Genomic DNA, 27,541 nt, shown 5'->3' with positions numbered 1-27,541 from the left:
GTATAGCCCCTAGACCAGCTGGAGCAGCTTCCTCTGCTCTGCTCTGCTCAGCTAGGAGACAGGAAACACTGAAACGTCCTGCCCACACAGCTGCTGGGATTACTCGGGCCACACCCCTTCAATTCAACTGGAGCTCTCAGGAGCCCATTGTGAGCACACGGCAACTTAGAATGGAAAGGACAGCCCCCTGGGCTTACTCCAGCCCACTCACCACTTTGTCCTTGTCTCCTCTTCCCCTGGCAAACTCCAGTTTGCCCTTCCTGTTCGCTCGCTCTGATCACTCGCTCTCTGGGAGCTTGCTTCCTTGTATAGCCCTTATACCAGCTGGAGCAGCTTCCTCTGCTCTGCTCAGCTAGGAGACAGGAACACTGTAGTGAATATTGCAATTCTGACCATACGGAAACCCTGGACAATTCAGGTCATCTTGCCAGAAGAAGATACCTCAGGGGAGATAGCTACAACTCGGGCGATATTGCTGCTGGCGGGGATTGAATGTAAATTCTTTAAAATGCAAGGGGTAGCCACATGGCTGCTTTATACTGACAGCCAATCTGTATAAGTGATGCCCATACCGTCTCCGTACTAAAAGAGGATCCTTAGCCCTTGGCATCCATACAATTGATAGCCCAAACACTTCCCCATCTCATGGTGGGAAAACATGCATCCTGGAAAATGACAAGGAAATGTATAGGTATGCTGTGCAGGGGAAGGCTGTCTGCAGTTTGTGGAAATGGAGCTCTGGCTCCTCTGCTGCTCTGACACAGCATGCTGCTCTGACACAGCATGCTGTCCTGGTATCCTGATGTGGGAAGTTGCATGCAAGGTTCTAGAAGGCTACCCAGGGACTATGCCTGTTCCCCTAGAAAGGATTATTTTCTCTGTCTTGCTCTCACAATGTGCCCAATACCTTTTTTGGATAGTTGATATAGAACTTTGGATAGTTAATATAAAATGTAACCCTTTTCTTTACAGTCATTAGAAATAGTATTTATGGAATTATCCTAACTATCCCCATCCCCCCCAAAGATGGTCTTAATTGCTATTGTTTTTTTATCCCTGGTAGGCAGTGCGAAATCTGCTAGAGAAATTTGCTAGTCATTCATATATTTATGTGCCACTACTCATAAACAAAACTGACTACTTGTAACTGTTGCTTTTTGAGAGTGGTGCCCACCACACACAACCCCACTCTCATCCTCCTTTTCCTATAAAAAGTCCACATGCCAAATATTGGTGTACCAGAGCACTTGGGATTCTGCACTGAGGAAGGAGAAGCCATCCGACATATAGCATCAGTTACCACAGGCCATTGCTAATAAGTAAAGAAAGAATTTGCTTTTCCATACTTAGGCTCTAGCAACTATTTTAGTCATATTACTTGTGTTTATAGTGGCTGTTTCATTATTTCCCATTGTTCTATCTTCCTGGCCTAATTGCCAGGATTTGTTTGTTCAAATATAAAACACATTTTTTGTGGACATGCAAGGAGCTCCCACCAAACAATGCTTTGTAAGAAAAGTCATATATGAGGAAAGAATCCCTACAACAGTTAAATAATTCCAATGATGCATTGTTTCTCTACCTACACTTTCAGCCAGTTTTTGTCAAGGGTGGGAAGGGGGCCAGGAGTCTATGGGACTATGCTGTTGATGTGCAAATTGTCTATTAACAATATCTTCTTAATCTGCAGATCTGGCTGGCTTCCATGCTGAAGGGTGTTACGTGGATTGGCTCTGCAGTGCCAAAAGCCAAGGACACAAGTAGCTTGTAAGAGAAGCTGTACTGGTTTCATTAATGGGATATTTGTCAGGTTTAGAGATAAATACCAGATCTTTTTAGAAATGCATATTTTGACTTAAGTATACCGTGGTCTACATAAGCTGAATTCATTGGAATAGGACTTTACATGAGGACTCAATTTATCCAAAGAATGGTCAGTGTCAGTTGACGTATGGAAGGGGCCACATCTAGCTATGTATTTCCTTTATTTTAAAGGTTATATCCTACTTAATCATCCCTACTGAACTTTCAAAGTGGCTATTATCCACTTATGAGAGCATGATTGGCTAAGCAAAGTGGGGCCTTTGTTTTAAATGCCAGCTTGGCATTCTGTTTGTTTGTAATACAATACCTTTGTTGAACATTGAGAAGATCTTGGAAGGCTCCCATAATTCTGTTGCCTCAAACCATTGTTTGGTTTCTGTTTATAATTTAAGGCAGGGGGTGGAGAACCTCAGGCCTGGAGGGCCAAATCCGGCCCTCCTGGGGTTCTAGTATGACCCTCTGGGGTTCCCCAGAAGGTCACACCCTTTCCCCTGGTCCCACCCCCTTTCCCTCAGCCAGCAACCATTTAGTGGATTCCTGGCTTTTGTACAGTTTTTTCCCACTCTGAAAGATTGAAACGCCTCTTGAGTCTCGCAAGGCTTAGTTACTGGCAGAGAGAGCTTTAATCTACAATATGCTGGGCTGGATTTTTTGTAATTTTGGCCCCAGTCCTTTTGGCTTTGCCCCCACTCTCTTTGCCTTTGGCCCCACCCACTACTGGAATGCCCCCAAGAGCTTATCCAAAATTGAATTCAACCCTCAGGCTGAAAGAGGTTCCCCACCCGTGGTTGAAAGCTTTTTAGTTGATCTTTCCAGTCCAATCTGGGAGGGTAGGAGTACTCTTCCCCTTGGAAGTGCTATTACACAATAAGTTGGCCGTGTGTGTTTGTGCAAGGAATACCCTCCAGAAGTCATGGAGAACAGGAATTTATGGTAATATATCTCCTTTTTGGATTGCATAAAGTCAAAATGTTTCTATCCTTTTTAGAACTGAATCAAACTCTCCTCCCCCCCAATTATCTTCAGAATTCTGAGCAAATTTTGATGATCAGTATTCTAGAAATGTATGAATATTTAGGCAATATTTGATATGCAATAGCAGCAGCATTTGACGATTATGCCATAACAGTCAACATTTGAGATGGATACCTGAAAGGTAGAACAGCAAGCAATGTTTGGAAGTATAGTATTAGACATGTTTTTGACAATATTTAACAGCTCCTTGCAGTAGCTTTTAGTAAATTTTCTACTAATCATTCAACCATTCTTATGTTGAGATATGTTCTCAAATTTCAGCATCAAAATTAAAGTCAGAAAATTTGAAATACTGTACATTCAGTGTTTTTTCTGCAATTTTGTTTCGGTCTTCCTTTGCATGGATTTAGTTTTAGACTTCCTCTATATTTTGATATAATTACGTTACCTCCAACCTACTATCATTTAAACTCTTGGTTGTTGTCTTCTGTGATGTTTAACCCCATTTACTTGTGCTTTTGATCTTTAGAGAAGACATGTATGGAAAAGCTCCTTCCACCTGCCCACAAATGAATAGGAATGGGACCCTTATACATGTTAATTGTTCTTCCTTGGCTGCCTGGGTTTGTAAAAGGAGTGTAGGTAAGAGAAAAATCACTGGGATTTTCAACTAAAAGTAGGGATGCTTGAGGAATTTGATCCTTTCAAATTCTGCTAAGCACTAACCTGACCTACAACTCCCAAACTAATGTGCAGATTGGAACTTAATTATCCACAATCTTTTGCACTTCCCAAATCTTCTAAAACAGTTCTTGACTCAACATACCAAAATACATTTTAAAATGCATATTTTGCAAGAAAATACAGTTAGAAATCCTCTTCATGGATCACTGTCTTGTTGTGGCGAAGGGGCTTGCGTAACTCAGTGAAGCCGTAAGCTATGCCGTGCAGGGCCACCCAAGATGGACAGATCGTGGCAGAGAGTTCTGACAAAATGTGGTCCACTGGAGAAGGAAATGGCAACCCACTCCAGTATTCTTGCCAAGAAAACCCCATGGAACGTATCACAAGGCTAAAAGATATGACGCTGGAAGATGAGACCCTCAGGTCGGAAGCTGTCCAATATACTACTGGGGAAGAGCAGAGGGTATTTCCAAGTAGCGCCAGAAACAGTGAAGCGGCTGGGCCAAAGCCAAAAGGTCACTCAGCTGTGGATGTGTCTGGTGGTGAAAAGAAAATCCGATGCTGTAAAGAACAATATTGTTTAGGAACCTGGAATGTCAGATCAATGAATCAAGGTAAGATGGAGGTGGTCAAACATGAGATGGCAAGATTGAACATTGACATCTTGGGAATCAGCAAACTAAAATGGACAGGCATGGGCGAATTTAATTCAGGTGACCATTATATCTACTACTGTGGGCAAGAATCCCTTAGAAAAAATGGAGTAGCACTCATAGTCAATAAAAGGGTGGGAAAAGCAGTACTGGGGTACAATCTCAAAAACGATAGAATGATCTCGGTACGAATCCAAGGCAAACCATTCAACATCGCAGTAATTCAAGTCTATGCCCCAACCACTGAGGCCGAAGAAGCTGAGGTTGATCGGTTCTATGAAGATCTACAACACCTTCTAGAACTAACACCAAAAAAAGATGTCCTTTTCATCATAGGAGATTGGAATGCCAAAGTAGGAAGTCAAGAAATAACCAGGATAACAGGCAAGCATGGCCTTGGTGTACAAAATGAAGCAGGACAAAGGCTAATCGGGTTTTGCCAAGAGAACACGCTGATCATAGCAAACACTCTTTTCCAACAGCACAAGAGGCGACTCTACACATGGACATCACCAGATGGTCAATATCGAAATCAGATTGATTATGTCCTTTGCAGCCAAAGATGGAGAAGCTCTATACAGTCAGTCAAAACAAGACCTGGAGCTGACTGTGGCTCAGATCATGAGCTGCTTCTTTCAAAATTTCGGCTTAAATTGAAGAACGTAGGGAGAACCACTAAACCATTCAGGTATGACCTCAATCATATCCCTTATGAATATACAGTGGAGGTGAGGAATAGATTTAAGGCATTAGACCTGATAGAGTGCCTGAGGAACTATGGACGGAGGTCCGTAACATTGTTCAGGAGGCAGCAACTCAATCCATTCCAAAGAAAAAGAAATGCAAGAAAGCCAAGTGGCTGTCTGAGGAGGCTTTACAAGTAGCTGAGGAAAGAAGGGAAGTGAAAAGCAAGGGAGAAAGGGGAAGATATATCCAACTGAATGCAGAGTTCCAGAGAATAGCAAGGAGAGACAAGAAGGTCTTCTTAAATGAACAATGCAAAGAAATCGAGGAAAACAATAGAATGGGAAAGACTAGAGATCTAGTAGATTTCAAGAAAATCGGAGATCTCAAGGGAACGTTTTGTGCAAAGACGGGCATGATAAAGGACAAAGAAGGCAAGGACCTAACAGAAGCAGATGAGATTAAGAAGAGATGGAAAGAATACACAGAAGAACTATACAGGAAAGATCTGAATGTCCCTGATAGCCATGATAGTGCGGTCACTGAACTTGAGCCGGACATCCTAGAGAGTGAAGTCAAGTGGGCCTTAGGAAGCATTAGTAACAACAAAGCTAGCGGAGATAACAATATTCCAGCTGAACTATTTAAAATCCTCAAAGATGATGCTGTTAAAGTGCTGCACTCAATATGCCAACAAATTTGGAACACTCAACAGTGGCCACAAGACTGGAAAAGGTCAGTTTACATTCCATTTACATTCCAATTACATTCTAAAGAGCCTCTTGTTGGGGGTGAAAGAGGAGAGTGCAAAAGCTGGTTTGAAACTCAATATTAAAGAAACTAAGATCATGGCTTCTGGCCCCATCACTTCCTGGCATATAGAAGGGGAGAAATGGAAGCAGTGACAGATTTTATTTTCTTGGGCTCCAAGATCACCACAGATGGTGACTGTAGCCATGAAATTAAAAGACACTTGCTCCTTGGGGGGAAAGCTATGGCAAACCTAGACAGCATAGTAAGAAGCAGAGACATCACCTTGCCAACAAAGGTCTGTATAATCAAAGCTGTGGTTTTCCCAGTAGTAACGTATGGCTGTGAGAGCTGGACTATAAGGAAGGCTGAGCGCCGAAGAATTGATGCCTTGGAACTGCGGTGCTGGAGAAGACTCTTACGAGTCCCCTGGACTGCAAGGAGGTCCAATCAGTCAATCCTAAAGGAAATCAACCCTGAGTGCTCATTGGAAGGACAGATACTGAAGCTGAAGCTCAAATATTTTGGCTACCTAATGCGAAGAGAAAACTCAATGGAAAAGACCCTGATGCTGGGAAAGACTGAAGGCAAAAGGAGAAGAGGACGGCAGAGGATGAGATGGCTAGATAGCATCACCGATGCAATGAATATGGACTTGAGTACGCTCCGGGAGAGAACGGAGGACAGGAAGGCCTGGCATGCTATAGTCCATGGGTTCACGAAGAGTCGGACACGACTTAACGACTGAACAACAACAGTTAGAAATGCATATTTTGAAAGAAAAAAAAGGGCCAATAGCGGCTGGTGGCTCCAATGTCAGTGGGGTGGTGAATCCACTCCAGATTTCAGTCAGAACCTTAAAAGCTTCACACCTTGGATAGCTCCTTTACAATTCTGACTGGTTTTAACTGAAACCCGGAGCAGATTCACTGCCCTACTGACATTGGAGCCACCAGCCTCCACTGATAAGGGCCAGTCTTGTTTTGCTTCACTTTCAGGGTTTGTCTGAATCCCATGAAACAGGAGGTATGAATCATTTCAGGAAGAGGCAAAATGATTCAGGAGAAAGTGATGTAGTATTCCTGCTTCTTAACGTTTAACCATTTCCTCCCTTAAAAAAACTTTGTAAGTCACTGCTTGGCAACAGCAGCAGGGCTGTGGCTGCTACCACTGCCATTCTTCCTTCCCACAGTGCCTCTGGGTTGGAAACTAGCATTTCTGGAGGAAGAATGGTGGCAATGGTCATTATTGCTCTGCTGCTTGCTGTTGGCTTAACAACAATCTTGTTTAACATAAATAGAGGATGGGATAGGAAGAGGATCAAAAGTTAAGCAGGCATAAAAGCAAAACCTGTTACTCCAGAAAATGCTATTGTTGCTGCACTACAGGTAGCTTGCGCTAGTGTAACATAATCTATATTAATGCTAACGCAACAATTTTGCCTACCTAGCAGCAATGCCTTGAGTGGGGGGGAAGGAGGCTGGGACAGCCATAGGATGCGTCGTATCACACCTGCCCCAGTCTCCTCCCCTCCCCACCCCTGCGAATGCCCCCTTTCCCCCATCTCCCCACTCTGTTCTTTGAATGTGGGGGTTGGACTCGATGGCCTTGTAGGCCCCTTCCAACCCTACTATTCTACTATTCTATGAATCTAGGTAGGCAGTGCAGTTCTCTCCATGCTGGCTACCAGGGGGAGGGGGCGGGGAACACGGTTTCCTGGCTCAGAGCCAGGAAACTGAACTGTCCTATGCCCCACCAGACGCTGTCTAGTGGGCATACAATTGCTTTCTTAGGATACAATCCTGTACTCACTCACCTGGGAGCAAGTCCCATTGAACATAATGGGGCTTACTTCTGAATAGATATGCATAGCATTGTACTGTTAATTTCTAGTTTGCATCTGGAACTGCCACAGGATATAACCCTGTCACTGGTTCCAGATGGTAATTCAGTGTTAAATTTGATAGTTATCAAGACCAGCAATAGTTTCATGTTGAAGAGGAAAGTGTGAATCGTTCCAGGATTCAGAGTTACTATGTCCTGAATAACAATGTTACTCAGAGTGCCTTCTTCAAATGTCGTATTCATTCTTCTTTGCTCATTGAAAAATTGGTTTGGCTAGCCACCACAATATTATGCTGATCATAATCAGGAGGCTCTATGGTCACAAGCAGAATAGTTCATGTGTCCATAAGAACTTCAGTATTATCAGGTAGATTTTTCTAGGAAAGTGCAAAGAAAATAAATAGTGCTTTTAAAAATATCTTTCAGATGCCAAAATATTTTGGGAGTACCCTACAAAGATGCTTATTCAGCCTTTGGGGGACAGAACATATGACAATAAGGAACATGCAAAGTCAGCCTGCCTTTTGGAAGAAAAGTGCACTGGAATCAGCTACTGGGGAGAGCAATATGTACCAGTCAGTGGTAAAGAACTGATTTTAACTAGGTCAAAGGATGATTCTACATACATGAAAACTGGTAACTGTCCACTTCTGGTGTAATACTTTGGGGAAGGGTTATATCAAAGGACAGCAAAAACATGTACTTAAAAAAGGAAACTAGAAAGGTCTGGATCACTTTTAATGATCATTAACTTCACAAGCTTCATAAGTTTACATTAGAGCCATGCTTCTGCAGCCTGTATATATAGGAAAAGTTTATTGCACTGGCTATAGCATCTCTATCTAAAAAGTCCCCATATTCTAGCATGACCAAGAAATACAATCCAGGGCAAGGCTGTACAGATATGGCCTGGCATTGTTCTTTGGCTCCCATTGAGTTAAGTGGGACAAAGTAATATAAGACAAGGTTGAAAGGAGGCTAAACTTGTATCACATTCCAGACATTGGAATCACCAGAGACAGTGGCCAAGTTTTGCCACCTCTGCAGTGGTGTACCCAAGTATATGTGTTTACTTGATTACATATAAGTGAATGGTTTTCATTTGTTCTTTTGAAGAAAAATAATGTGCTATACGTTACATGTGGAGACAGTGTTGTGGTAGGAACAAAGTTTGCCCACCACTCCTAACACTGGGAGGCTCTGCCATGACTGACAGAGGCACCAGGGAGAGGAGTAATGCCCCTCCTCCTCTATTTATGGCAGCTCCAGGTTTGGAGGTGAATGAAGCCTTGCACTCTGTTGGGTTTGGGGCAGTAGGCGGCACATCCAGATTGGAAAAGCAGACCTAGTCATGCCTCTTGGTCTGTCTGAAGAAGTGGTATCAGTGACAGACTGGAGGGTAAGGAAAAGACAGGAAATCTCATCCTTCCAAATTGGATGGGTCTTAACTAGCATGCACATAACAACAATTTTATAATAGAGGGTTGCCAGAGAGTTGCTTGTTTTTTGAGATTAGGAGCAATAATGGTTGTTTCAATTTTAAAAATGCAATTAATTTGAAAAAGCTCTCTTCCTGAGCACTTGTACTCATTTAACTGTTCCTGAGTTTTTTCATAATTTCTGCCTAATTTTAGCAGCAGTTCAGGCAAATAAGGCATTCATAATCTTTATTTATTTTGAAGATTTATACCTTTCTATCAAATTATTGTCAAGGTGGCTGACAAGTGTGAGATACTTTGTGGAATAGCAGATGATTCAGATTTGACCTTAAATAATTTAATTCTAAAGCCAGCATGCTTTGGCCAGATCTGTAAGTCATGGGACAGATCTTGAGCTATTTCATTCATTCATTCATTATATTTTTTAATCTGCCCAATAACAAATGCCACAAGCGCAAAGACAGAATTCATAGTGTCAGGTTCTTAAACCCAAGAGCTGGCAAAGTTCAGCCCACAGCAGCTAGAGAGGTGGCAAGTGTCTGGAACAGGGGGACAGTAAGCAGGCAGGATTGCCTGAAGCAATGGAGGAGGAAGCAGGTGTGGGAAGGATAAGAGCAATGGAAGAGGGAAGGTTAGAGTCCTCTCCACCAAAACAAACACCCCCTATGTGAAGCTGCAAGTACTGCTGCCAAAGGAACAAGCCTTGCCACCATTTTAAAGTATCTCTCTAGCACCTTGACTCCCAAAATCTCCATTTCTCCCTACTTCCTAACCTGTTCCAATCTAACCTACTCTCACAACTGAGCTCATTACTGGCTATTCAGAGCCCTCAGAAGTAAAGAGCACTATGCAGGAAATACTTAAAACCCCACAGGAAGATAATATCATGGATACTCAGTCGCCCATTATCATCCATTAAAGTAGCTTATACCCAAAATATGTGCACAACTTCCTCTTGCACTCTGCACCTTTGTGGACTAAACACCCATGGTGGGGAAACCAAACCTTATCATTGTCATCTACATTCCTTCATCCTCCTCCTATATTAGAAAAAAAGACCCTCTCCAAATCCAAAGTCTTTAAGAAGAATGCTTTACAGAGAGAGGAAGAAAAATTGTTCACTTTCTTTCTAAGAGTTCATTCCTGGAGTGTACAACAGCCTCCTATTCCCTGCCCTGCTCCACCTGCACTCTATTTCTGTACTGTATAAGAGGGTTCAAGCAGCACCCAGGTTTTTATTTTGTTTAGGTCCATAACATACAGGACTGAAGGGGGACATAAAAGGAATGAGCCTGCCTTCATCACAGCAATGTTTCTGCCTGTTTATGTACAAGTGACATCTTGTTACCTAAAAGTTAGGGTGTCTAGCTCATCAGTAATTTGTAAAGAATAAGCCCCACACGCTGGTGCTCTGGTCCAAAAGACAAACTTCTGGATAACGGCAGATCTCTTGAGGAAGAGCCTCTTCCTGTCCCCCTTGCTTTAGAATGAGTAATATACAGTATGTGCTTCAATCTCATCTTCTCCCTAACTGTTTTTTCTTTTGCCTTTCTTTCAGCAGCTATCCATGCCGTCTTGGGCCAAGTTGTTGTTTACATTTTGGTCCCTTTCTCTAGCCCTATTAGGTCTCTCATGTGTCTTATCTGATTCCGGTTGCCCTCTTATTCCCTTATTTAGCATTAATTCCCCTCCTCCCCTTTCCTATATGCCTCATATGTTGCTGATTCATCTCACCCGGTCATTCCCCATCTGCTATCTCTTCTATAAACCAGATAATTTCCTGTTTCCTCTGAATGCTGCCTGTGTACTTATTCTAGCTGTTTTTGTAAATAAGTCACATATCTTGAGTATCTTCAAATCTGGTTCATTGTCTCTTTACTGCTTTCCCCATATGAGTGCCCTAATTTTTGCAATGATGCACCATAACATTTGGTTAAAGTTCCCAACATGTGTTGTTCGGGATATGTACATGTGTAGATGAGGACACATTGGGTAGCATCCAGTAGAGGCCATGCACATGTGCCCAGCCCCGCTCGGCTCCGGTTCACATGTGTCAAGCTCCGCCAGCCCGGGTCCATGCACGACCGCGATAGAGCACTTCCGGCTGCAAGCGCTGGTTTCTGGAAGGGGTGAATCATAGAGCAGTAGGGTTTGAAGGGGCCTATAAGACCATTGAGTCCAAAGGTGCTGTTTGCCCCTTCCAGAAACCACCGTTATTTATATTATTTATTATTAAATTTATTAATTGCCCATCTGGCTGGTCGCCCAGCCACTCTGGGCAATGTACAGCGTATAATAAAACAGTTTAAAACAATAAAATTCTACAATAAAAAGATTTTCTAAAATACCCTAACCCACCCCAAATGCCTGCCTGAACAACCACGTTTTTAATGCACGACGGAAGCTCATTAAAGAGGGGGCATGGCGGAGTTCCCTAGGGAGGGAGTTCTACAGAGTGGGGGCCACCACAGAAAAAGCCCTCTCCCTCGTCCCCACCAGTCTAGCTGTCCTGGCTGATGGGACAGAGAGAAGGCCATCCGAAGCTGATCTTGTTAAGCGGCCTGTCTGGTGTTGCTGGAGGCGCTCCTTAAGATAGGCTGGGCCGGAACCATATAGGGTTTTAAAGGTCAAAACCAACACCTTGAATTTGGCCCGGAAAACAACTGGTAACCAGTGCAACTCCTTCAGCACCGGAGTGATGTGATCTCGCCGGCAGCTGCCTGTAATCAGGCGAACCGCCGCGTTCTGTACCAGCTGCAGCTTCCAAACCGTCTTCAAGGGTAACCCCACGTAGAGCGCATTACAGTAGTCTAAACAAGAGGAGACCAGGGCATGTACTACCGATGGGAGCAGATGTTCGGGAAGGAAGGGGTGCAGCCGCCGTATCAGATGGAGTTGATACAGCGCTGACCGGCTCACAGCTGACACCTGAGCCTCCATGGACAGCTGGGAGTCCAAAATGACTCCCAGGCTGCAAACCTGGTCTTTCAAGGGTAGCTGTACCCCATTCCGTACTGTTCTTGTTCATGTCAGAGCTTGCCCCCATAAGTGCTATATTACTTCCACGCACAGTAGGGACTGCATGCAGACCTGGGCTGGTGGGGCTGGGTGCGTACACATGGCCCCTATTGGATACTACCCATTGTAACAGAATCTTTAACTAGTTTACCTAAAATTGTGTAGTTCTATATATTTCTGTCAAGCAAATCACACCTTCATTTTGTGGTTAAGAAATTATTTTGAACACAAGCATTATGGTATTATTGTCTCATAGACAATTTTGGGACATAAGTACTAGCACTATGTTCAGTTTTGTGGTAAGTTTTTGTGAAGGTTTGAGGCCTACAGAGGCAAGGAAAAGAAAAAGGTCAGGCATAGAAGCCTGGATGTTTTTGTTGGGAGGGGTATCCCTGAGAGGAGTAGTTTCATTTCCCCAGTTAAGTTTCATTTCTTCAGGTTTGAAACAGTACTTTTGGTTTTGAGGGAGGAGGGTATAAACAGAGAGAGGCAGGAAGAGCAGAGCCTGAAGAGAGAGCAGGAAGAAGCAGCCTGGAGAAGTCTAAGGACAGCTAGAGTAAAGGAACTTGTGGTTTACAACTTTTATTTTTTCTTAATGCCTTTTGTATGCCTTTTGTACAGCTCTAGTTGTAATTTGCTTGCTTTAATTTTCCAGTAAACTGTTGTGGTTAAACCCTGTGTCTGAAGTGCTAATCACCCCACATCTACAACCTAAACCCCACGTCGTTGTAAAGGGAAAAGTAAAAGAAGGAAGGTGGGACTCTTAAGGAGGCAAGAGATCCTTAAGGAGTTGCTCAGGGGGTCCAGGTCATAAGGGGAACCCTGACAGTTATACTCACACATAGACTTGTGCACAGTTAGCAGTGGTTTTTCCTAATTTGCCTGAATGTCAGCCTCTTTGCATTATAGCACTACTTGCAACTTAGCACCTTTTGACATTTTAAAAGTGGTATCTAAATAGTTATTTTCTTTCATTTGAAACAATGATTGAATTACAACTTATGCTTTAAATAAATATCCCAGTGCAGTCCACCTGGCACCAATGTGGTCATATTTTCAGTGCCAGTTTAAAATTTTCCTCTACTCCCAGGCGTTTAACAGCATATGATGGGGCTTTTTAATATCCGTTGTTTTATCAGGTCCTAGTATTTGATTGTTAATTGTTTTCAGCTGTTTCAAACTGTTTAAAAAATTTTGTATGTTAAAGGTTTTATGTTATGTTTTGTTGTGTTGTATTGTATTTTAGAGCTTTAATTTTTGTGAACTGCCCAGAGATCTTTGGCTATTGGGCAGTATAGAAACCTAAGGAACGAATGAATGAATGAATGAATGAATAAATCCTGCATGAGAAGTGTAATTTCCTTTCCTAATGTGTGTGTGGTGGGTACTATCTTTTCTATGGAAAAATGAAATTGATTATCCAGGTTAACGATATAATATTAAAATCACTCTAGTTTTAAATAGGATGAAAACACTGTTTTGTACCAGACCCACAGATGCAGCCACATAGCTCTAGTGACAAAGTAGCACAACTGGTGGTATAGCCTCTTGCAGGAAGTAGGACTGGCACCAACATTGTACTCTTTTCAGTGCTAGGTTAAAACATTTTTATTTGCCCAGGTATTTTAAATTTAAATCTGTATTTTTAAAATGGTTGAAAGCGTTTTTATGCGTCTCAGTTTTACTGTTTGATGCTTAGGTTTTATGCTTTTTTATTGTACCAAATATTTGATTATACCACCCTAAAATCACTTTTTGGATGAAGGCACAATTTATATTTTTAAATAAATAAATAAATCTAAAATTATTTCTAGGCCTCCTCTAAGGGTGGGAACCCTGGGCAGTATCCAGTGGTATTCCTACACAGAATAGACCCACTGATGTGAATCGGCCTAGTTTATGTAGGACTACCATTAGATGCTGCCCCCTTAAGTAAATGTTTTCCTCATTAACACTGCTGAAATCCTATGCTTGTCTACTCAGAATTATATCCCATCAAATTCAATGGGGCTTAGCCCCAGGTGAGCCTTGTGTGGCGCAGAGTGGTAGGCAGCAGTATTGCAACCGAAACTCTACCCACGACCTGAATTCGATCCCAGCAGAAGCTGGGTCCCAGGTAGCAGGCTCAGGTCGACTCAGCCTTCTGAGGTCGGTAAAATGAGTATGCAGCTTGCTGGGGGAAAGGTAGTCACGACTGGGGAAGGCAATGGCAAACCACCCCGCTATAGTCTGCCATGAAAACGCCAGTGAAAGCGGTGTCCCTCTAGGAGTCAGCAGTGACTCGGTGCTTGCACAGGACAAACCTTTCCTAGCCCCAGGTAAGTGGTATTGGATTGCATCACTTTGTCACCAGTGGTATTTCGTTATGTCTTGTTATCTTGTCACTTCTGGTATGCCATAAGTGATAATCAGAAGCATGTTGTGGATCTTCCAGGAGTTAATACCAGGTGTGATACACTAGTGGTGCCATTCCCTTAGCATCATGAGTATATCAGTGCCTTGGTTCATGGATATGCTGTTCTGTGCATTGTAGTAACAAATACTGCCAGCAATTATTGCCAGTTTGGGCCTTATATTGTATTACAGCTCCTATCAAAAAATGTTTCTGTATGTGGGCCTTATAGTGAAAGATGTAAACTCCCTATTGTTTATAATAATACACAGATGTGTCCCAGACAGTGCATCATGCTCAGCACTTGTGGGTATTACTCCTCCATTTGACTTCAAGGAGTCAAAGGTATATGAACCATGGAGTGCTATATGCCTTATTGTATGCAGAACGGGGTAAAGTTGCTGCATTTTGGAGTGGGGGAGCCATAGTGGTCTGTTGTCTTCCAGTAACACCAGTTGTGTTTTTAAATGTGTTTTCAGCATGCAGTGAAGGACATTATGGAGCCTATTGTCAGGAAAGGTGCCCCAAATGTCCAGCAGACAGACCATGCAATAGATTAACAGGGAAGTGTGCTGGTGAGGTGTCTTGTGCAGAAAAAAAAGATTTACGTCTTTGTGAATTCAGTGAGTACCACAATAGTGGGAGAAAAGTTGTTTTCCTTGTATAAAGCCATGTTTATATTCCGTTTTTAATCTGTTCATTTTAGGAGTAGTTCCTGTTTGAATGGAAAGAATAATTTTCTGGGACTCATTCTGCAACATTTACTCATACGTTAGGACCAGCAGCTAAGCACTCTGGCTATAGGTGGGATCCAACTTAGTCTTGAAAGAATAGGTGGCACTTGAGCCCAGTAACTTTCTATAGCAAAAATCCCCATAGACAAATCCCCATAAAACTGCCAGAAAAAGAGACAGCATCATGCTATTTTCATCCAGTATGTGTACCTTTTCATGTCTTAGCAGCAATTTTGAAAACAGTCTCTTTTGGCAAAATATGGCTTTATTCTAGAAAGCCTTGAAAAATAAAGATTTGCATAGAAATGCTTTGAGTAGCAGAACATTTTAATGAGTTAAAAAAATCATTCAAACTATAGTATAACATCTGGAGCCAAATGAGCATACTGTTGCTCTGTTGACTGATACACGTCTATGAAATAGCAACATACACAACTTGTAGTGTATTATGTTTTGTTACAGACAATTACACTAAAGGTCCTCCATAGGTTATTGCCGTACATATTGTACTGTTGCCGGCCTAGTGTGATTTTGTAAGTGTATCATATTTCCTTTATTTTTCTGTGTCCTTGTTTTCTCAAAAGAACTGAAAAGCAAATTTTGTTACCATTCTTGGACATACTTCAGTGGACACTGCTATTATATTCCTGAATTTGGGAAGATTAATAAAACTGATGCAGAGTACATGTGCAGCCAGTATGATAGAGCCCACCTCATTCGCTTGAGTACCCCTCAGGAAAAGGTCAGTGGCTAAGGTACAAGCCATGCAGATAAAAAAAAAAGAGGCACCGTCATTCTCTGTATTCCTATTATTTTTTGTACTACCGTTCATTTCATTTTATGTTTATTTTCTCAAAGCATTGTTATCCCGCCCTTTACCCCAAAAGGCTCCCAGAGTGAATTACAAAGATAAGGAACAGGACAATCCCTGCTCCTTAAGCTTACAATCTAATAGACACAACACAAAAGAAAAGGGGATGGGGGCAAAGAGGAAAATCAGTTTCATCATGCAAACTGATTACGTGACATGGGGGTGGGTGGAGAATAATACAGATTGCACACAAGTACACCTACTGATTTATTGCAATTCTGTACAACCCATTAACCGAAGCGCTCTGGGCAATTTACAAGACAAAGCTTAAAACCATAGAATGTAATAACATAGTAAAATGTAATATAAGAACCGTAAGTTTAAAACAGAGTGAAGCCAAAGTAGTGTAGTAACCAAAATAAAAGCCAGCAGCAGTGCAAAGATCTGAAAATGCAAAGCGTGGTAAAATAAAAAGGTATTCACCTGGCACCGAAAAGAGTACCACCAAGTGAGCCTCTTACTTGGGAGTTAGCTCCAGTGGGGATGGATGGGTCAGTATTTCTGGCCCTTATCAATCTTGCATGCATTCCTTCATAACTCCATTCTGTCCCATTTCCGCAATAATCTACAATTTTAAAAAAAACTCCACATGAAAATTTATATTAAAATATGTTTTTAACATATTTTCTCCCAAATTACACATTTCTGAATTATTTTATCCTAACATACACGTTTCAATGATTTTTTCGCTGACAACTGCACTGGAAAATTCAGAGAAGTATAAAATCCAAAGGATAATGGTGTTCCGATCTGCTCATTACTCCAGGAAGTTCACTTTGAAATGTGGGCCAAAAGAAATCCTTGACCATCCCTAGCCCTAAGGAATTCCATAGGACTTGCTTCTGAGTACAGATGGATGAATCTGTCAGCTTTGCTCTCTCCTACATTTGCATATTTTAAAGTCTCAAGTTCTCTTCATTCTGTTTAAGAAGAAATTTGTGAGTTTGGGGAAGTTCTTTTGAAAGAAAGATCTGTATGAAAGTCTCACTCATCTGCACCGGCCAAATTCAATAGGTTCAGCTATTGTTAGCATGGAGAAGACCAGGGCTGGCCCTACCACTGCACAGGCTGATGCACCTGCATCAGGTGGCGGGAGAGGAAGAGCAGCAACTTGCACTGCTCTCCGCTGTCCCTGCCAGGAGAGCCTGCCTTGCCTTCCCGCCACCTCCAGTGGGTGCTGTAGAGAGCCCCTCCAGCTACTCCACTTTTATTGCTGCTTAATTATTTAGTTTATTTATTCTGAGGTGACATTGTTTGCACATTGTATAGACTACTTTGCCAATATTTTCTTTCAAGCTCAGGATGGGGAACCACCAGCCTCCACCCTGCACCTGGCCTGTGGAGCCTTTTCAGTCACTCTGCAGCCTTTCCTCCATCACATTGTCAGCCCCGCCTTGTCAGCAACTTCTGCTGCTGCAATAATTCATCAGTAACAGCAGAAGGAACTTGCTCCACTGCTTCGCCCTCTCCCTTCTCTGACACACTCATAAGCTGGCATGCTGGGTGTTGGATGGAACGCAGTGGCTCCTGGGGGATGTAGTTCCCCCAAAGGCAGTTACAATTGTAGTACCTTTTGAGAAAACTCCATCCCCCAAGGGCCTCCAGGTTCCATTACCAGGCATACTAGTAATCAGTGTGCTGGAGCATCAAAAGATGCAGATGGGAGGGAGGGCGGAGAAACCTTTTTCCTCTCCCCACTGCTGCTGCCACTTTTTCTCTGTCCATTCATTTTTCTTCCTCTACAGCATTAGCTGCTATTTCTCTCCTCTCCTGCCCGATCTCTCTCCACCCTCATCTTTCCCTTTAGTTTGCCTTGGCATAGAAGGCAAAGTCCCTGTTTCATCCACAAACTCTCCAAATGTAATCAGCACTGCTTTATCCTTCTACCTCTCCGCCTCTGTAGCCTCACTGAAAGGGAGGCTGTTGCTTTGGAGAGATCTCTAGGTAGAATCTTATTTTGGGGAAATAAATTAATTGAAGCCAGAGGATCTTATTGGGTAACACTTTGGGGGAAGGGGAAAATTAATTTGGGGTGATCTCTGGGAAGGATATTAAGGGGATAAATTAATTGAAGAGGACCTGGGTGACAGAGAAAGAGATATAGAGAAAATGGGGCAGCAGAAAGAGGGAAAAGGGGATGCCCCCACCCCTTACTGATATGCAGCCTCTAACAGATTACCACTGAGGGAATGCAGCCTTCAGCAGATAAAAGGTTCCCCTCCCCTGCTTTATACCTTTAAAAGAAATTAGAATTCAAAAGAAGGTGTTATGGATTTTGTAATGTAGAATTTAAGAAGAGAGATTTAGGTAACAGTTCATTGCTGTACTGTGCAGGGACAGTAGAGCATAGGATCAAGTTCATGATAGGGAGAAGAGTGATCCCATCGCTTCCCCTGGCTAGTTTTACCCTAGCCTCTGCTATGGCGCTTACTTCAGTTCACAAATGCAAGCCTGGAACTTCTGGGGATAAAACCAGCAGGGGGAGGCTTACAGGGGAGGAGTTCAGCATTTCTTTCCCTCCCTTTTCTGATGCAAGCCTTGTCCCCCATGCTTTTTAACATCTACATGAAACCGCTGGGGGAAGTTATCAGGAGGTCTGGGCTGAAGTGACATCAGTATGCGGATGATACTCAGCTCTACCTCTCATTTCCATCTGCACATCCCAGGGAGTCTGTGGAACTCTTGAACCAGTGTCTGGAGGCTGTTTTGGGATGGATGAGGGTGAACAAGCTGAAACTTAATCCAGACAAGACGGAGGTACTGTGGGCTGGGAAACCAACTACTCTGGAGGGAGGTTTACAACTGGTCTTAGATGGGGTTGCACTCCCCCTGAAAGACCAAGTGCACAGTCTGGGAGTCCTCCTGGACTCTGAGCTAACTGGGGAAGCCCAGGTGGCTGCAGTGTCCAGGAGTGCTTTTTACCAGCTTAGGCTGGTATGCCAACTGTGGCCCTATCTGGAGAGGACAGACCTTGCCTCAGTTATCCATGCACTAGTCACATCCAGGCTGGACTATTGTAATGTGCTATATGTGGGGCTGCCTTTGAAGACAGTTCAGAAACTCCAGCTTGTGTAGAATACGGCCGACCAAGTATTGGTGGGGCGAGGCAATTCAATCATGTAACACCTATACTGCACCCGCTGCACTGGTTACCGGTGCATTTCCAAGCCCAATTCAAAGTGCTGGGTTTGACCTTTAAAGCCTTAAACAGTTTGGGACCAAGTTACTTGAAGGACCATGTACAGCCATATCAACCTGCCCGCACTTTAAGATCAGAAAGAGAGGCCCTTCTCATTTGCCTACCCATGAGAGCAGTCAGGTGGGTGACCACACGTGAGAGAGTCTTCTCTGCAGTGGCCCCACACCTTTGGAACAACCTACCATCGGAGGTGCGCCATGCTCTGTCATTGCAGACTCTTAAGAAGGCCTTGAAAACATATTATTTTACCTTGGCCTTCTGTTGATATGACTGCTATTGTTGCTGTTTCTGTTGTTAATATCTGTTAATGTTGTTTTTATTGTTTTTATGTTTTTATAACTTTTAATATTTAAACTGTTTTTATGTATTTTATTGTTGTAAGTTGCCTTAGGAGGGCTTCTGCCCTGAAAGGCAGCCAAGAAATATTTTAAATAAATTAAATAAATAAAAATAAACGTGCTTTATTAGTTTGATCCTTAGTTATCTGTGATAAAATATAGCAGTTATGATCATAGTACCCAGTAATGGAAGAGAACATGTATGAATAGGTTTATTTAAGAGCAAAAAGAGTGAGGGTGTATTAAAAATACAAGTCATTAAAAAGTTCCAGATGGGCTTCTTCTATGTCCTTGCTTAAAGAATACCTTGTATCTCCCTCCTCCCCTTATTTGCCATATGTATGAATCCATGTTGAGAAAGAACGTTCCCCGCATCTGCTGCAGGTATAACATGATCCATATTAGTATTTTTGTTTGGACATACATATAAACATGTTTTTGGTTAAAGTTAAGCTGTGAAAAAAATGTTTTGGGTGCATAAAAGTAATTTTTTTTGCATCCATTGAGATCATAGAATCATAGAGTTGGAAGGGGCCTACAAGACCATTGAGTCCAACCCCCTGCTCAGTGCAGGAAGCCTGATTCCCAGGCAGTTCCCCATCCAAGTACTAACCAGGGCTGACCCTGCTTAGCTTCTGAGACCAGACGAGATCGGGCACATTCATATCTCATTGGATCCTGGAGTTCTTAATTATCTGTTTGCAGAGACTCACCAATATGTCAGGAACTAAATATTCTAGTTTTCATTTCTAGACTTTTTACAGACAATTGTGCAGACACAGTTTGCTACAGCTTTTACTTCCTTCTGTTCATTTGCAGCTCCCCCCCCCCCCGTGGCATCAGATTTCTGTTATACACATTGTATTTAATCACCAAATCATGCCTTTAACTGGTTGAAAACATACCAATTTGTGTAGTGTCACACGTGTGTGTGTGTGTGTATGTATATATTTATATATATAGCTTCTAACTGAAATGTAGCTCTTGAGAGATGTTGGATGTTTCTAGCCATGATATCTTTCTCTACCATCGCAATCCTTTGCAGGACTGGCTAGCTAAAATAATCCCTACAAAAGTATGGCTTCAGAGACTGGGTCCAACTTTCCAGTCAAAAATGTGGTTCCTGCCAATGAAAGAAAAGCTAGCAGAAAGGTAAACTTAAGCAGCTCTTTTTTTCAAATGTTCCCATGTTTTCATTTACCTGAGAGTAATAATCTGTCATGTAAACCATGTGTGTTAAATACTTAATATAAGTCATATGTGTTAAATACTTATTCTTGGGAATCATGGTGTCCTATAGCCTTTGGAGTTAATCTGCAATCAGCACAGAAGATCACCTTGGCCATTTGGAATGGTCAGCTCATCAGACCCATCAGCAATTCTGGAGGAGGCTATGAAGCTGATTTACCCATTCTGAGTGAGGATTGTAATAAACAGTATTCTTCTCTAACATAGTGTGTTTTCCTATTAATGTAAATATGGCATCACATTGGTGTTGATATATATAGCACATTGCATTAATTGTTCCTTATAAGTAGCAAATGTCATCTATCCCTTCCATGAAAGATTCAAAGACCACTCAAGCAATTTTGCACCTACTAGGTGTAATTTGAAGGTCCATGTCTCAAATAACAAACTGCAAGGCAGGCTTATTCCTCTATGCCATCACAGCGACTAATCCAGGGACAGCCACAATAATCATTTATATTTTAATTTATTTATAGACACAATAAGTGAAAGGTGACTCCCCTTGGTTCAGTTTGGAATTGGGCTTGACTAATACAAGTCCTGTGTTTTTTCTGTAATACCCTAAAATCTTAGACTGGCCTTCCCCAACCTCCAGATGTTTTGGACTTCAACCCCTATCAGTCTCAGCCAGCATGATGAATGGTCAGGAATGCTGGGAGTTATAGTCCCAAACATCTGGAGGACACCAGGTTGGGGAAGGTTATCTTAGACCTTATGTGTAAATAAACTATATGTCACAAAAATGCCATTAGCCTCTAGTAACCACATTCAAATTAAACCAAACCATGAGTTAAATGCTCACCCATCTGGAGTTCTCACTGCTTTGAGAATTGGGGTGTGAGTGTTTTTGTGAGCTCCCCAGAATCTCTCCTCCCCGCCTTATTTTTATCTCTTTTTTTTTTTGTCCCCTGCTTAAACTGACAAAATTAGCACATCCCTTGGGGAGCAGGAAGAGGAGAATCTAGCTGAGTCATCTTCCCACTTTCTCCCATTCACAAAGGTAGCAGCTGATCTGATAACATTAGTTAATACAGGACGTGCCCAGCAAAATCTGGCCAAATCACAGACTCACAGGGATGTGGGGCAGGATCCTTGAGAGAACGTTCAGACCAAACCCCGTCTCATTACAATATGTCGGCCCATTTAGTCTTCCAAGTGCTATAGTAGAATAGAGTGTAATTTTAGTACTTAACCATGCATGTGTACACTTTCCCACCCTAAACTATTGCTCATTTTCCACTGCTTTGTAGTATAAAGTGAGTTTTATTTGTCTAGGTTTGTGTGGATTCATATTCACTTCGTGTTTCAGGGCTATCACAGATGTGGTGGAGTTGTGTCTTCAGCTGGAATCTGGGATAGGATATTTGATGTCGGCTCCCTGTTCACATAATGCTTCATGGGTCTGCGAAGCCCCATTAGGTGAAGTAATACCTTGTGTCCAGTTGTGCATTTTAACATACACTGGAGTTTGGGATTCTGCGGTTCTTTCAAATTTCAGTGGTGATTCCTTTTCCACTGCCAATACTGCCTGCACCAGGCTAACTTCTTGAGTTTGCATTGGGGTGATAAATCTATACAGTTAGAGGATGGGGGGAGCAATCCTATGGCCGCTAGTCAGCGGCTAGACAGCCATAGGATATGTGGTTTTCCGGGAACCAACCTTCCCCCCCTTCTGCGCTACCTCGTAAGCATCGCGGAACGGCCCTGTGCTCCGCGCTCAGAAGAGGAGTGCAGAGTGGCCAAAACAGGGAGTTCCGGAGGGCATTCCAGGGCGAGGAAGGCAGAAATGCTGGTATGACACATCCTATGTGTTGTCCAGCAGCCTCCTCCCCCGCTCCACCTTCCTGCAGCTGTCTAGCCACAAATGCAGTGCAGGAGAAGCACAAAGGGAACAATCCCCATAGGATTGTGCCCTAAATAGTGAATAATTATTGTTACGGAAAATTAGTGCATAATTTTCATTACTGAACCATTGTATAATTGTGATTTTTCATACAATTAGCTAACATTGTCAGAGCATTCCTGATGGTTAACAATGGTTTCACAGACCATTTACAGTATGAAGGACCTAAAATTTATCTTGTAATACAGGTCAGATCTCAAAGTGGTGAACTCCCTGTATAAATGTTGGTGACAATTGCTAAGTGTATTTTTGTTGTTGTTCAGTCGTGTCCGACTCTTCGTGACCCCATGGACCATAGCACGCCAGGCCTTCCTGTCCTGCGCTCTCTCCCGGAGTGTGCTCAAGTTCATATTCATTGCATCGGTGATGCTATCTAGCCATCTCATCCTCTGCTGTCCCCTTCTCCTTTTGCCTTCAGTCTTTCCCAGCATCAGGGTCTTTTCCAGAGAGTTTTCTCTTCGCATTAGGTGGCCAAAATATTTGAGCTTCAGCTACAGTATCTGTCCTTCCAGTGAGCACTCAGGGTTGATTTCCTTTAGGATTGACTGATTTGACCTCCTTGCAGTCCAGGGGACTCGTAAGAGTCTTCTCCAGCACCACAGTTCGAAAGCATCAATTCTTCGGCGCTCAGCCTTCCTTATAGTCCAGCTCTCACAGCCATACATTACTACTGGCAAAACCATAGCTTTGATTAGATGGACCTTTGTCGGCAAGGTGATGTCTCTGCTTCTTACTATGCTGTCTAGGTTTGTCATAGCTTTCCTCCCAAGGAGCAAGTGTCTTTTAATTTCATGGCTACAGTCACCGTCTGCGGTGATCTTGGAGCCCAAGAAAGTAAAATCTGTCACTGCTTCCATTTCTTCCCCTTCTATATGCCAGGAAGTGATAGGGCCAAATGCCGTGATCTTAGTTTTTTTAATGTTGAGTTTCAAACCAGCTTTTGCACTCTCCTCTTTCACCCTCAACGAGGCTCTTTAGATCCTCTTCGCTTTCTGCCATTAGGGTGGTATCGTCTGCATATCGGAGGTTGTTGATAATTCTCCCAGCAATCTTAATTCCGACCTCTGATTCATCCAACACGGCATTTCTCATGATGTACTCTGCATATAAGTTAAATAAGCAGGGTGACAATATGCAGCCTTGTCGTACTCCTTTCTCAATTTTGAACCACTCGGTTGTTCCATGTCCGGTTCTTACTGTTGCTTCTTGACCCTCGTACAGGTTTCTCAGGAGACAGGTAAGGTGGTCTGGTACTCCCATCTCTTTACGAATTTGCCACAGTTTGTTGTGATCCACACAATCAAAGGCTTTAGCGTAGTCCATGAAACAGAAATAGATGTTTTTCTGGAATTCTCTTGCTTTCTCCATGATGCAGCGAATGTTGGCGATTTGATCTCTAGTTCCTCTGCCTCTTCAAAACCCAGCTTGTACTTCCGGTAGTTCTCGGTTCGCATACTGCTGAAGCCTAGCTTGTAGGATTTTGAGCATCACCTTGCTGGCATGTGAAATGAGCGCAATTGTGCGGTAGTTTGAGCACTCTTTGGCGTTGCCCTTCTTTGGAATTGGAATGTAAACTGACCTTTTCCAGCCTTGCGGCCATTGTTGAGTGTTCCAAATTTGTTGGCATATTGAATGCAGCACTTTAACAGCATCATCTTTCAGGATTTTAAATAGCTCAGCCGGAATACTGTCATCTCCGCTAGCTTTGTTGTTACTAATGTTACTAAGGCCCACTTGACTTCACTCTCTAGGATGTCCGGCTCAAGTTCAGTGACCGCACTACCATGGCTATCAGGGACATTCAGATCTTTCCTGTATAGTTCTTCTGTGTATTCTTACCACCTCTTCTTAATCTCATCTGCTTCTGTTAGGTCCCTGCCTTCTTTGTCCTTTATCATGCCTGTCTTTGCACAAAACGTTCCCTTGAGATTTCCGATTTTCTTGAAGAGATCTCTAGTCTTTCCCATTCTATTGTTTTCCTCGATTTCTTTGCATTGTTCATTTAAGAAGGCCTTCTTGTCTCTCCTTGCTATTCTCTGGAACTCTGCATTCAGTTGGATATATCTTCCCCTTTCTCCCTTGCTTTTCACTTCCCTTCTTTCCTCAGCTACTTGTAAAGCCTCCTCAGACAGCCACTTGGCTTTCTTGCATTTCTTTTTCTTTGGGGTGGATTTCGTTGCTGCCTCCTGAACAATGTTACGGACCTCCGTCCATAGTTCCTCAGGCACTCTGTCTATCAGGTCTAATCCCTGAAATCTATTCCTCACCTCCACTGTATATTCATCAGGGATATGATTTAGGTCATACCTGAATGGTTTAGTGGTTTTCCCTACGTTCTTCAATTTCAGCTGAAATTTTGCAACAAGAAGCTCATGATCTGAGCCACAGTCAGCTCCAGGTCTTGTTTTGACTGACTGTATAGAGCTTCTCCATCTTTGGCTGCAAAGGACATAATCAATCTGATTTCGATATTGACCATCTGGTGATGTCCATGTGTAGAGTCGCCTCTTGTGCTGTTGGAAAAGAGTGTTTGCTATGATCAGCGTGTTCTCTTGGCAAAACTCGATTAGCTTTTGTTCTGCTTCATTTTGTACACCAAGGCCATGCCTGCCTGTTATCCCAGTGATTTCTTGACTTCCTACTTTAGCATTCCAATCCCCTATGATGAAGAGGACATCTTTTTGGGGTGTTAGTTCTAGAAGGTGTTGTAGGTCTTCATAGAACCGATCAACCTCAGCTTCTTCAGCATCAGTGGTTGGGGCATAGACTTGAATTACTGTGATGTTGAATGGTTTGCCTTGGATTCGTACTGAGATCATTCTATCGTTTTTAAGATTGTACCCCAGTACTGCTTTTCCCACCCTTTTGTTGACTATGAGTGCTACTCCATTTCTTCTAAGGGATTCTTGCCCACCATAGTAGATATGATGGTCACCTGAATTAAATTCACCCATGCCTGTCCATTTGAGTTCGCTGATTCCCAAGATGTCGATGTTCAATCTTGCCATCTCATGTTTGACCACCTCCAACTTAGCTTGAGTCATTGATCTGACATTCCAGGTTCCTAAACAATATTGTTCTTTACAGCATCGGATTTTCTTTTCACCACCAGACACATCCACAGCTGAGTGTCCTTTCGGCTTTGGCCCAGCCGCTTCACTCTTTCTGGCGCTACTTGGAAATACCCTCTGCTCTTCCCCAGTAGTATATTGGACACCTTCCGACCTGAGGGTCTCATCTTCCAGCGTCATCTCTTTTAGCCTTGTGATACGTTCCATGGGGTTTTCCTGGCAAGAATACTGGAGTGGGTTGCCATTTCCTTCTCCAGTGGACCACATTTTTTCAGAACTCTCTGCCATGACCTGTCCGTCTTGGGTGGCCCTGCACGGCATAGCTTATGGCTTCATTGAGTTACGCAAGTCCCTTCGCCTCAACAAGGCAGTGATCCATGAAGGAGAAGTGTATTTTACAGGCCCTATAATTTTTTTTTTTAAGTGTATTTTACAGGCCCTATAAAAACTTAAAGTAGGTCAGGTTTCTATCTGTTACTGTTGTGGAGTTCAGCTTGATGGCACTGTGGGTGAAAAGTGCAGAAACTGAAACGCAACCGTAAAAGTGCTTCAAATTTAGTATGTGTGCACTCAAGTTCTTGCTTCCGAGGAGCAGTGCTATTACTTTGAACATTTTGTATTAGAAACAGAATTGTTCTTGGTGATGCACACAGCCCACTGGACAATGGGGAGGATTAGTTATCTTCCCCAGAATGACAAAAATTGTTTCCTAAAAAGAAAATGCCACTGAAGTGTAGTGCTACAAGGTACCTTCCTTATATGATTATAACCAAGAGCAGATAAAAATTGTTGAATACAGACTTCTGTGGAGCACAAAGACTGGCCTTGGAACAACATTACTAAAGCTAACCAGATGAAACCTGTTGGCAATATGGATGGGAGACTAATGGAAGCTCTATGTAAGAGCAGGATATACATACAATAAATATTTTTAAAGTATTTTTTTCTGCAGATTTAGTTCCTAATTAGCATTGTTGCAGTCAATAGAACTGGAGGGTCTCAAGCATTGGTTCATGCCATATTCTTCAATGTAGTATCTTTTTTTCTTGTTTTCACAGCTTCCAAGCCAGTGGATGCTCCATATAAGTGGTGGGTGTCGCTGGTCACATCCCTTTCAACAACCATTGTTGTACTGGTGGTCACTGTGTTTCTTACATTTAAATATGGATTATGGATTCCAGAAGCAGCAAATGAAGTGAAACCACAACCAATTTAGTCAGCTGCCAAGAGCATGCCACAATAACCTCCATATGAAGAAAGAGAAAAAAAAACCAACACTAGTGTATATGTTTGGAAAGCTAAGAAGCAGAGTCCTTAAGCTCTTGTCACCTTGTTCTTCTTTGTGGGCTGGAGAGGCAGGTGGGTGGGTGAGGTTTTGAAGCAGAAAAAAATATTCCAACGATGGGGAAAACTAAGGATTTGTTCAATGTCTTAACAGACTTTAGAAAGTATTTTGGAACATGAATAAATTTGCATAATCTTAGATGAGCCTGCAGTGGCTTAGAAGCAATGGCTATCTGCTTCTAGCACTGACTTTTACACAGCAGAAGCACATGTAATACTGACAACTTATTCAACATAGGCTTTTGTATGGTTTTATAATCATCAAGAAATCTCCCTCAAATTTGTTTTCCTGTTAGTAAATTAAATAAATTTGTGAGAAAGTACTGCTGTATTCTGTAGCAGATCATTTGCAGATCATGAACCCTCATTAGTTGAAGTTCACTTTCCCCAAAACTTCTAGTTATTCAACATTATATGGTTCCCCCCCCCCCTCATTACTTCATCAGGAGAATCCTAACTATAATATAGCACTCTTTTCCCTGCAAACTCTATTATCGCCCTAAATTGGAATTCTTTCAGCTCTTTTGGATAAATGATGTACTTTACTGCATTTACTGTTTTGATTGTGC

The 27,541-nt window shown here is 42.5% G+C and overlaps 1 protein-coding gene and 1 long non-coding RNA gene across 4 annotated transcripts in view; one reads left to right on the top strand and one right to left on the bottom strand.

Annotated features, from left to right (window-relative positions):
• Positions 1-27,294, top strand: part of LOC146354382 (uncharacterized) — a 185,137-nt gene extending 157,843 nt beyond the window's left edge. Inside the window, exons 37-44 of the mRNA XM_084838718.1 lie at positions 1,691-1,767; positions 3,329-3,441; positions 7,842-8,051; positions 14,744-14,887; positions 15,583-15,740; positions 20,452-20,558; positions 21,964-22,073; positions 26,687-27,294. Of these exons, the coding sequence (XP_084694844.1) occupies positions 1,691-1,767; positions 3,329-3,441; positions 7,842-8,051; positions 14,744-14,887; positions 15,583-15,740; positions 20,452-20,558; positions 21,964-22,073; positions 26,687-26,844 (1,077 nt within the window). The 3' untranslated portion in view covers positions 26,845-27,294. The remainder of the gene's footprint in view (positions 1-1,690; positions 1,768-3,328; positions 3,442-7,841; positions 8,052-14,743; positions 14,888-15,582; positions 15,741-20,451; positions 20,559-21,963; positions 22,074-26,686) is intronic.
• The window catches only part of LOC146354381 (uncharacterized), an 87,028-nt gene that overhangs the window by 49,674 nt on the left and 9,813 nt on the right, over positions 1-27,541 (bottom strand). For all 3 annotated transcript variants that reach the window (XR_014788376.1, XR_014788377.1, XR_014788375.1), the window contains exon 3: positions 16,293-16,434. This is a non-coding gene — a long non-coding RNA (uncharacterized LOC146354381). The remainder of the gene's footprint in view (positions 1-16,292; positions 16,435-27,541) is intronic.

The sequence above is a fragment of the Heloderma suspectum genome, chromosome 2 (genome assembly GCF_057233095.1).
Source record: "Heloderma suspectum isolate Gila_16-S chromosome 2, 16-S_ref, whole genome shotgun sequence".
NCBI classification, from domain to species: Eukaryota; Metazoa; Chordata; class Lepidosauria; order Squamata; family Helodermatidae; genus Heloderma; species Heloderma suspectum.
Note: the sequence above shows the minus strand (reverse complement) of the source record. Positions and strands in the feature narration are given on the sequence as shown.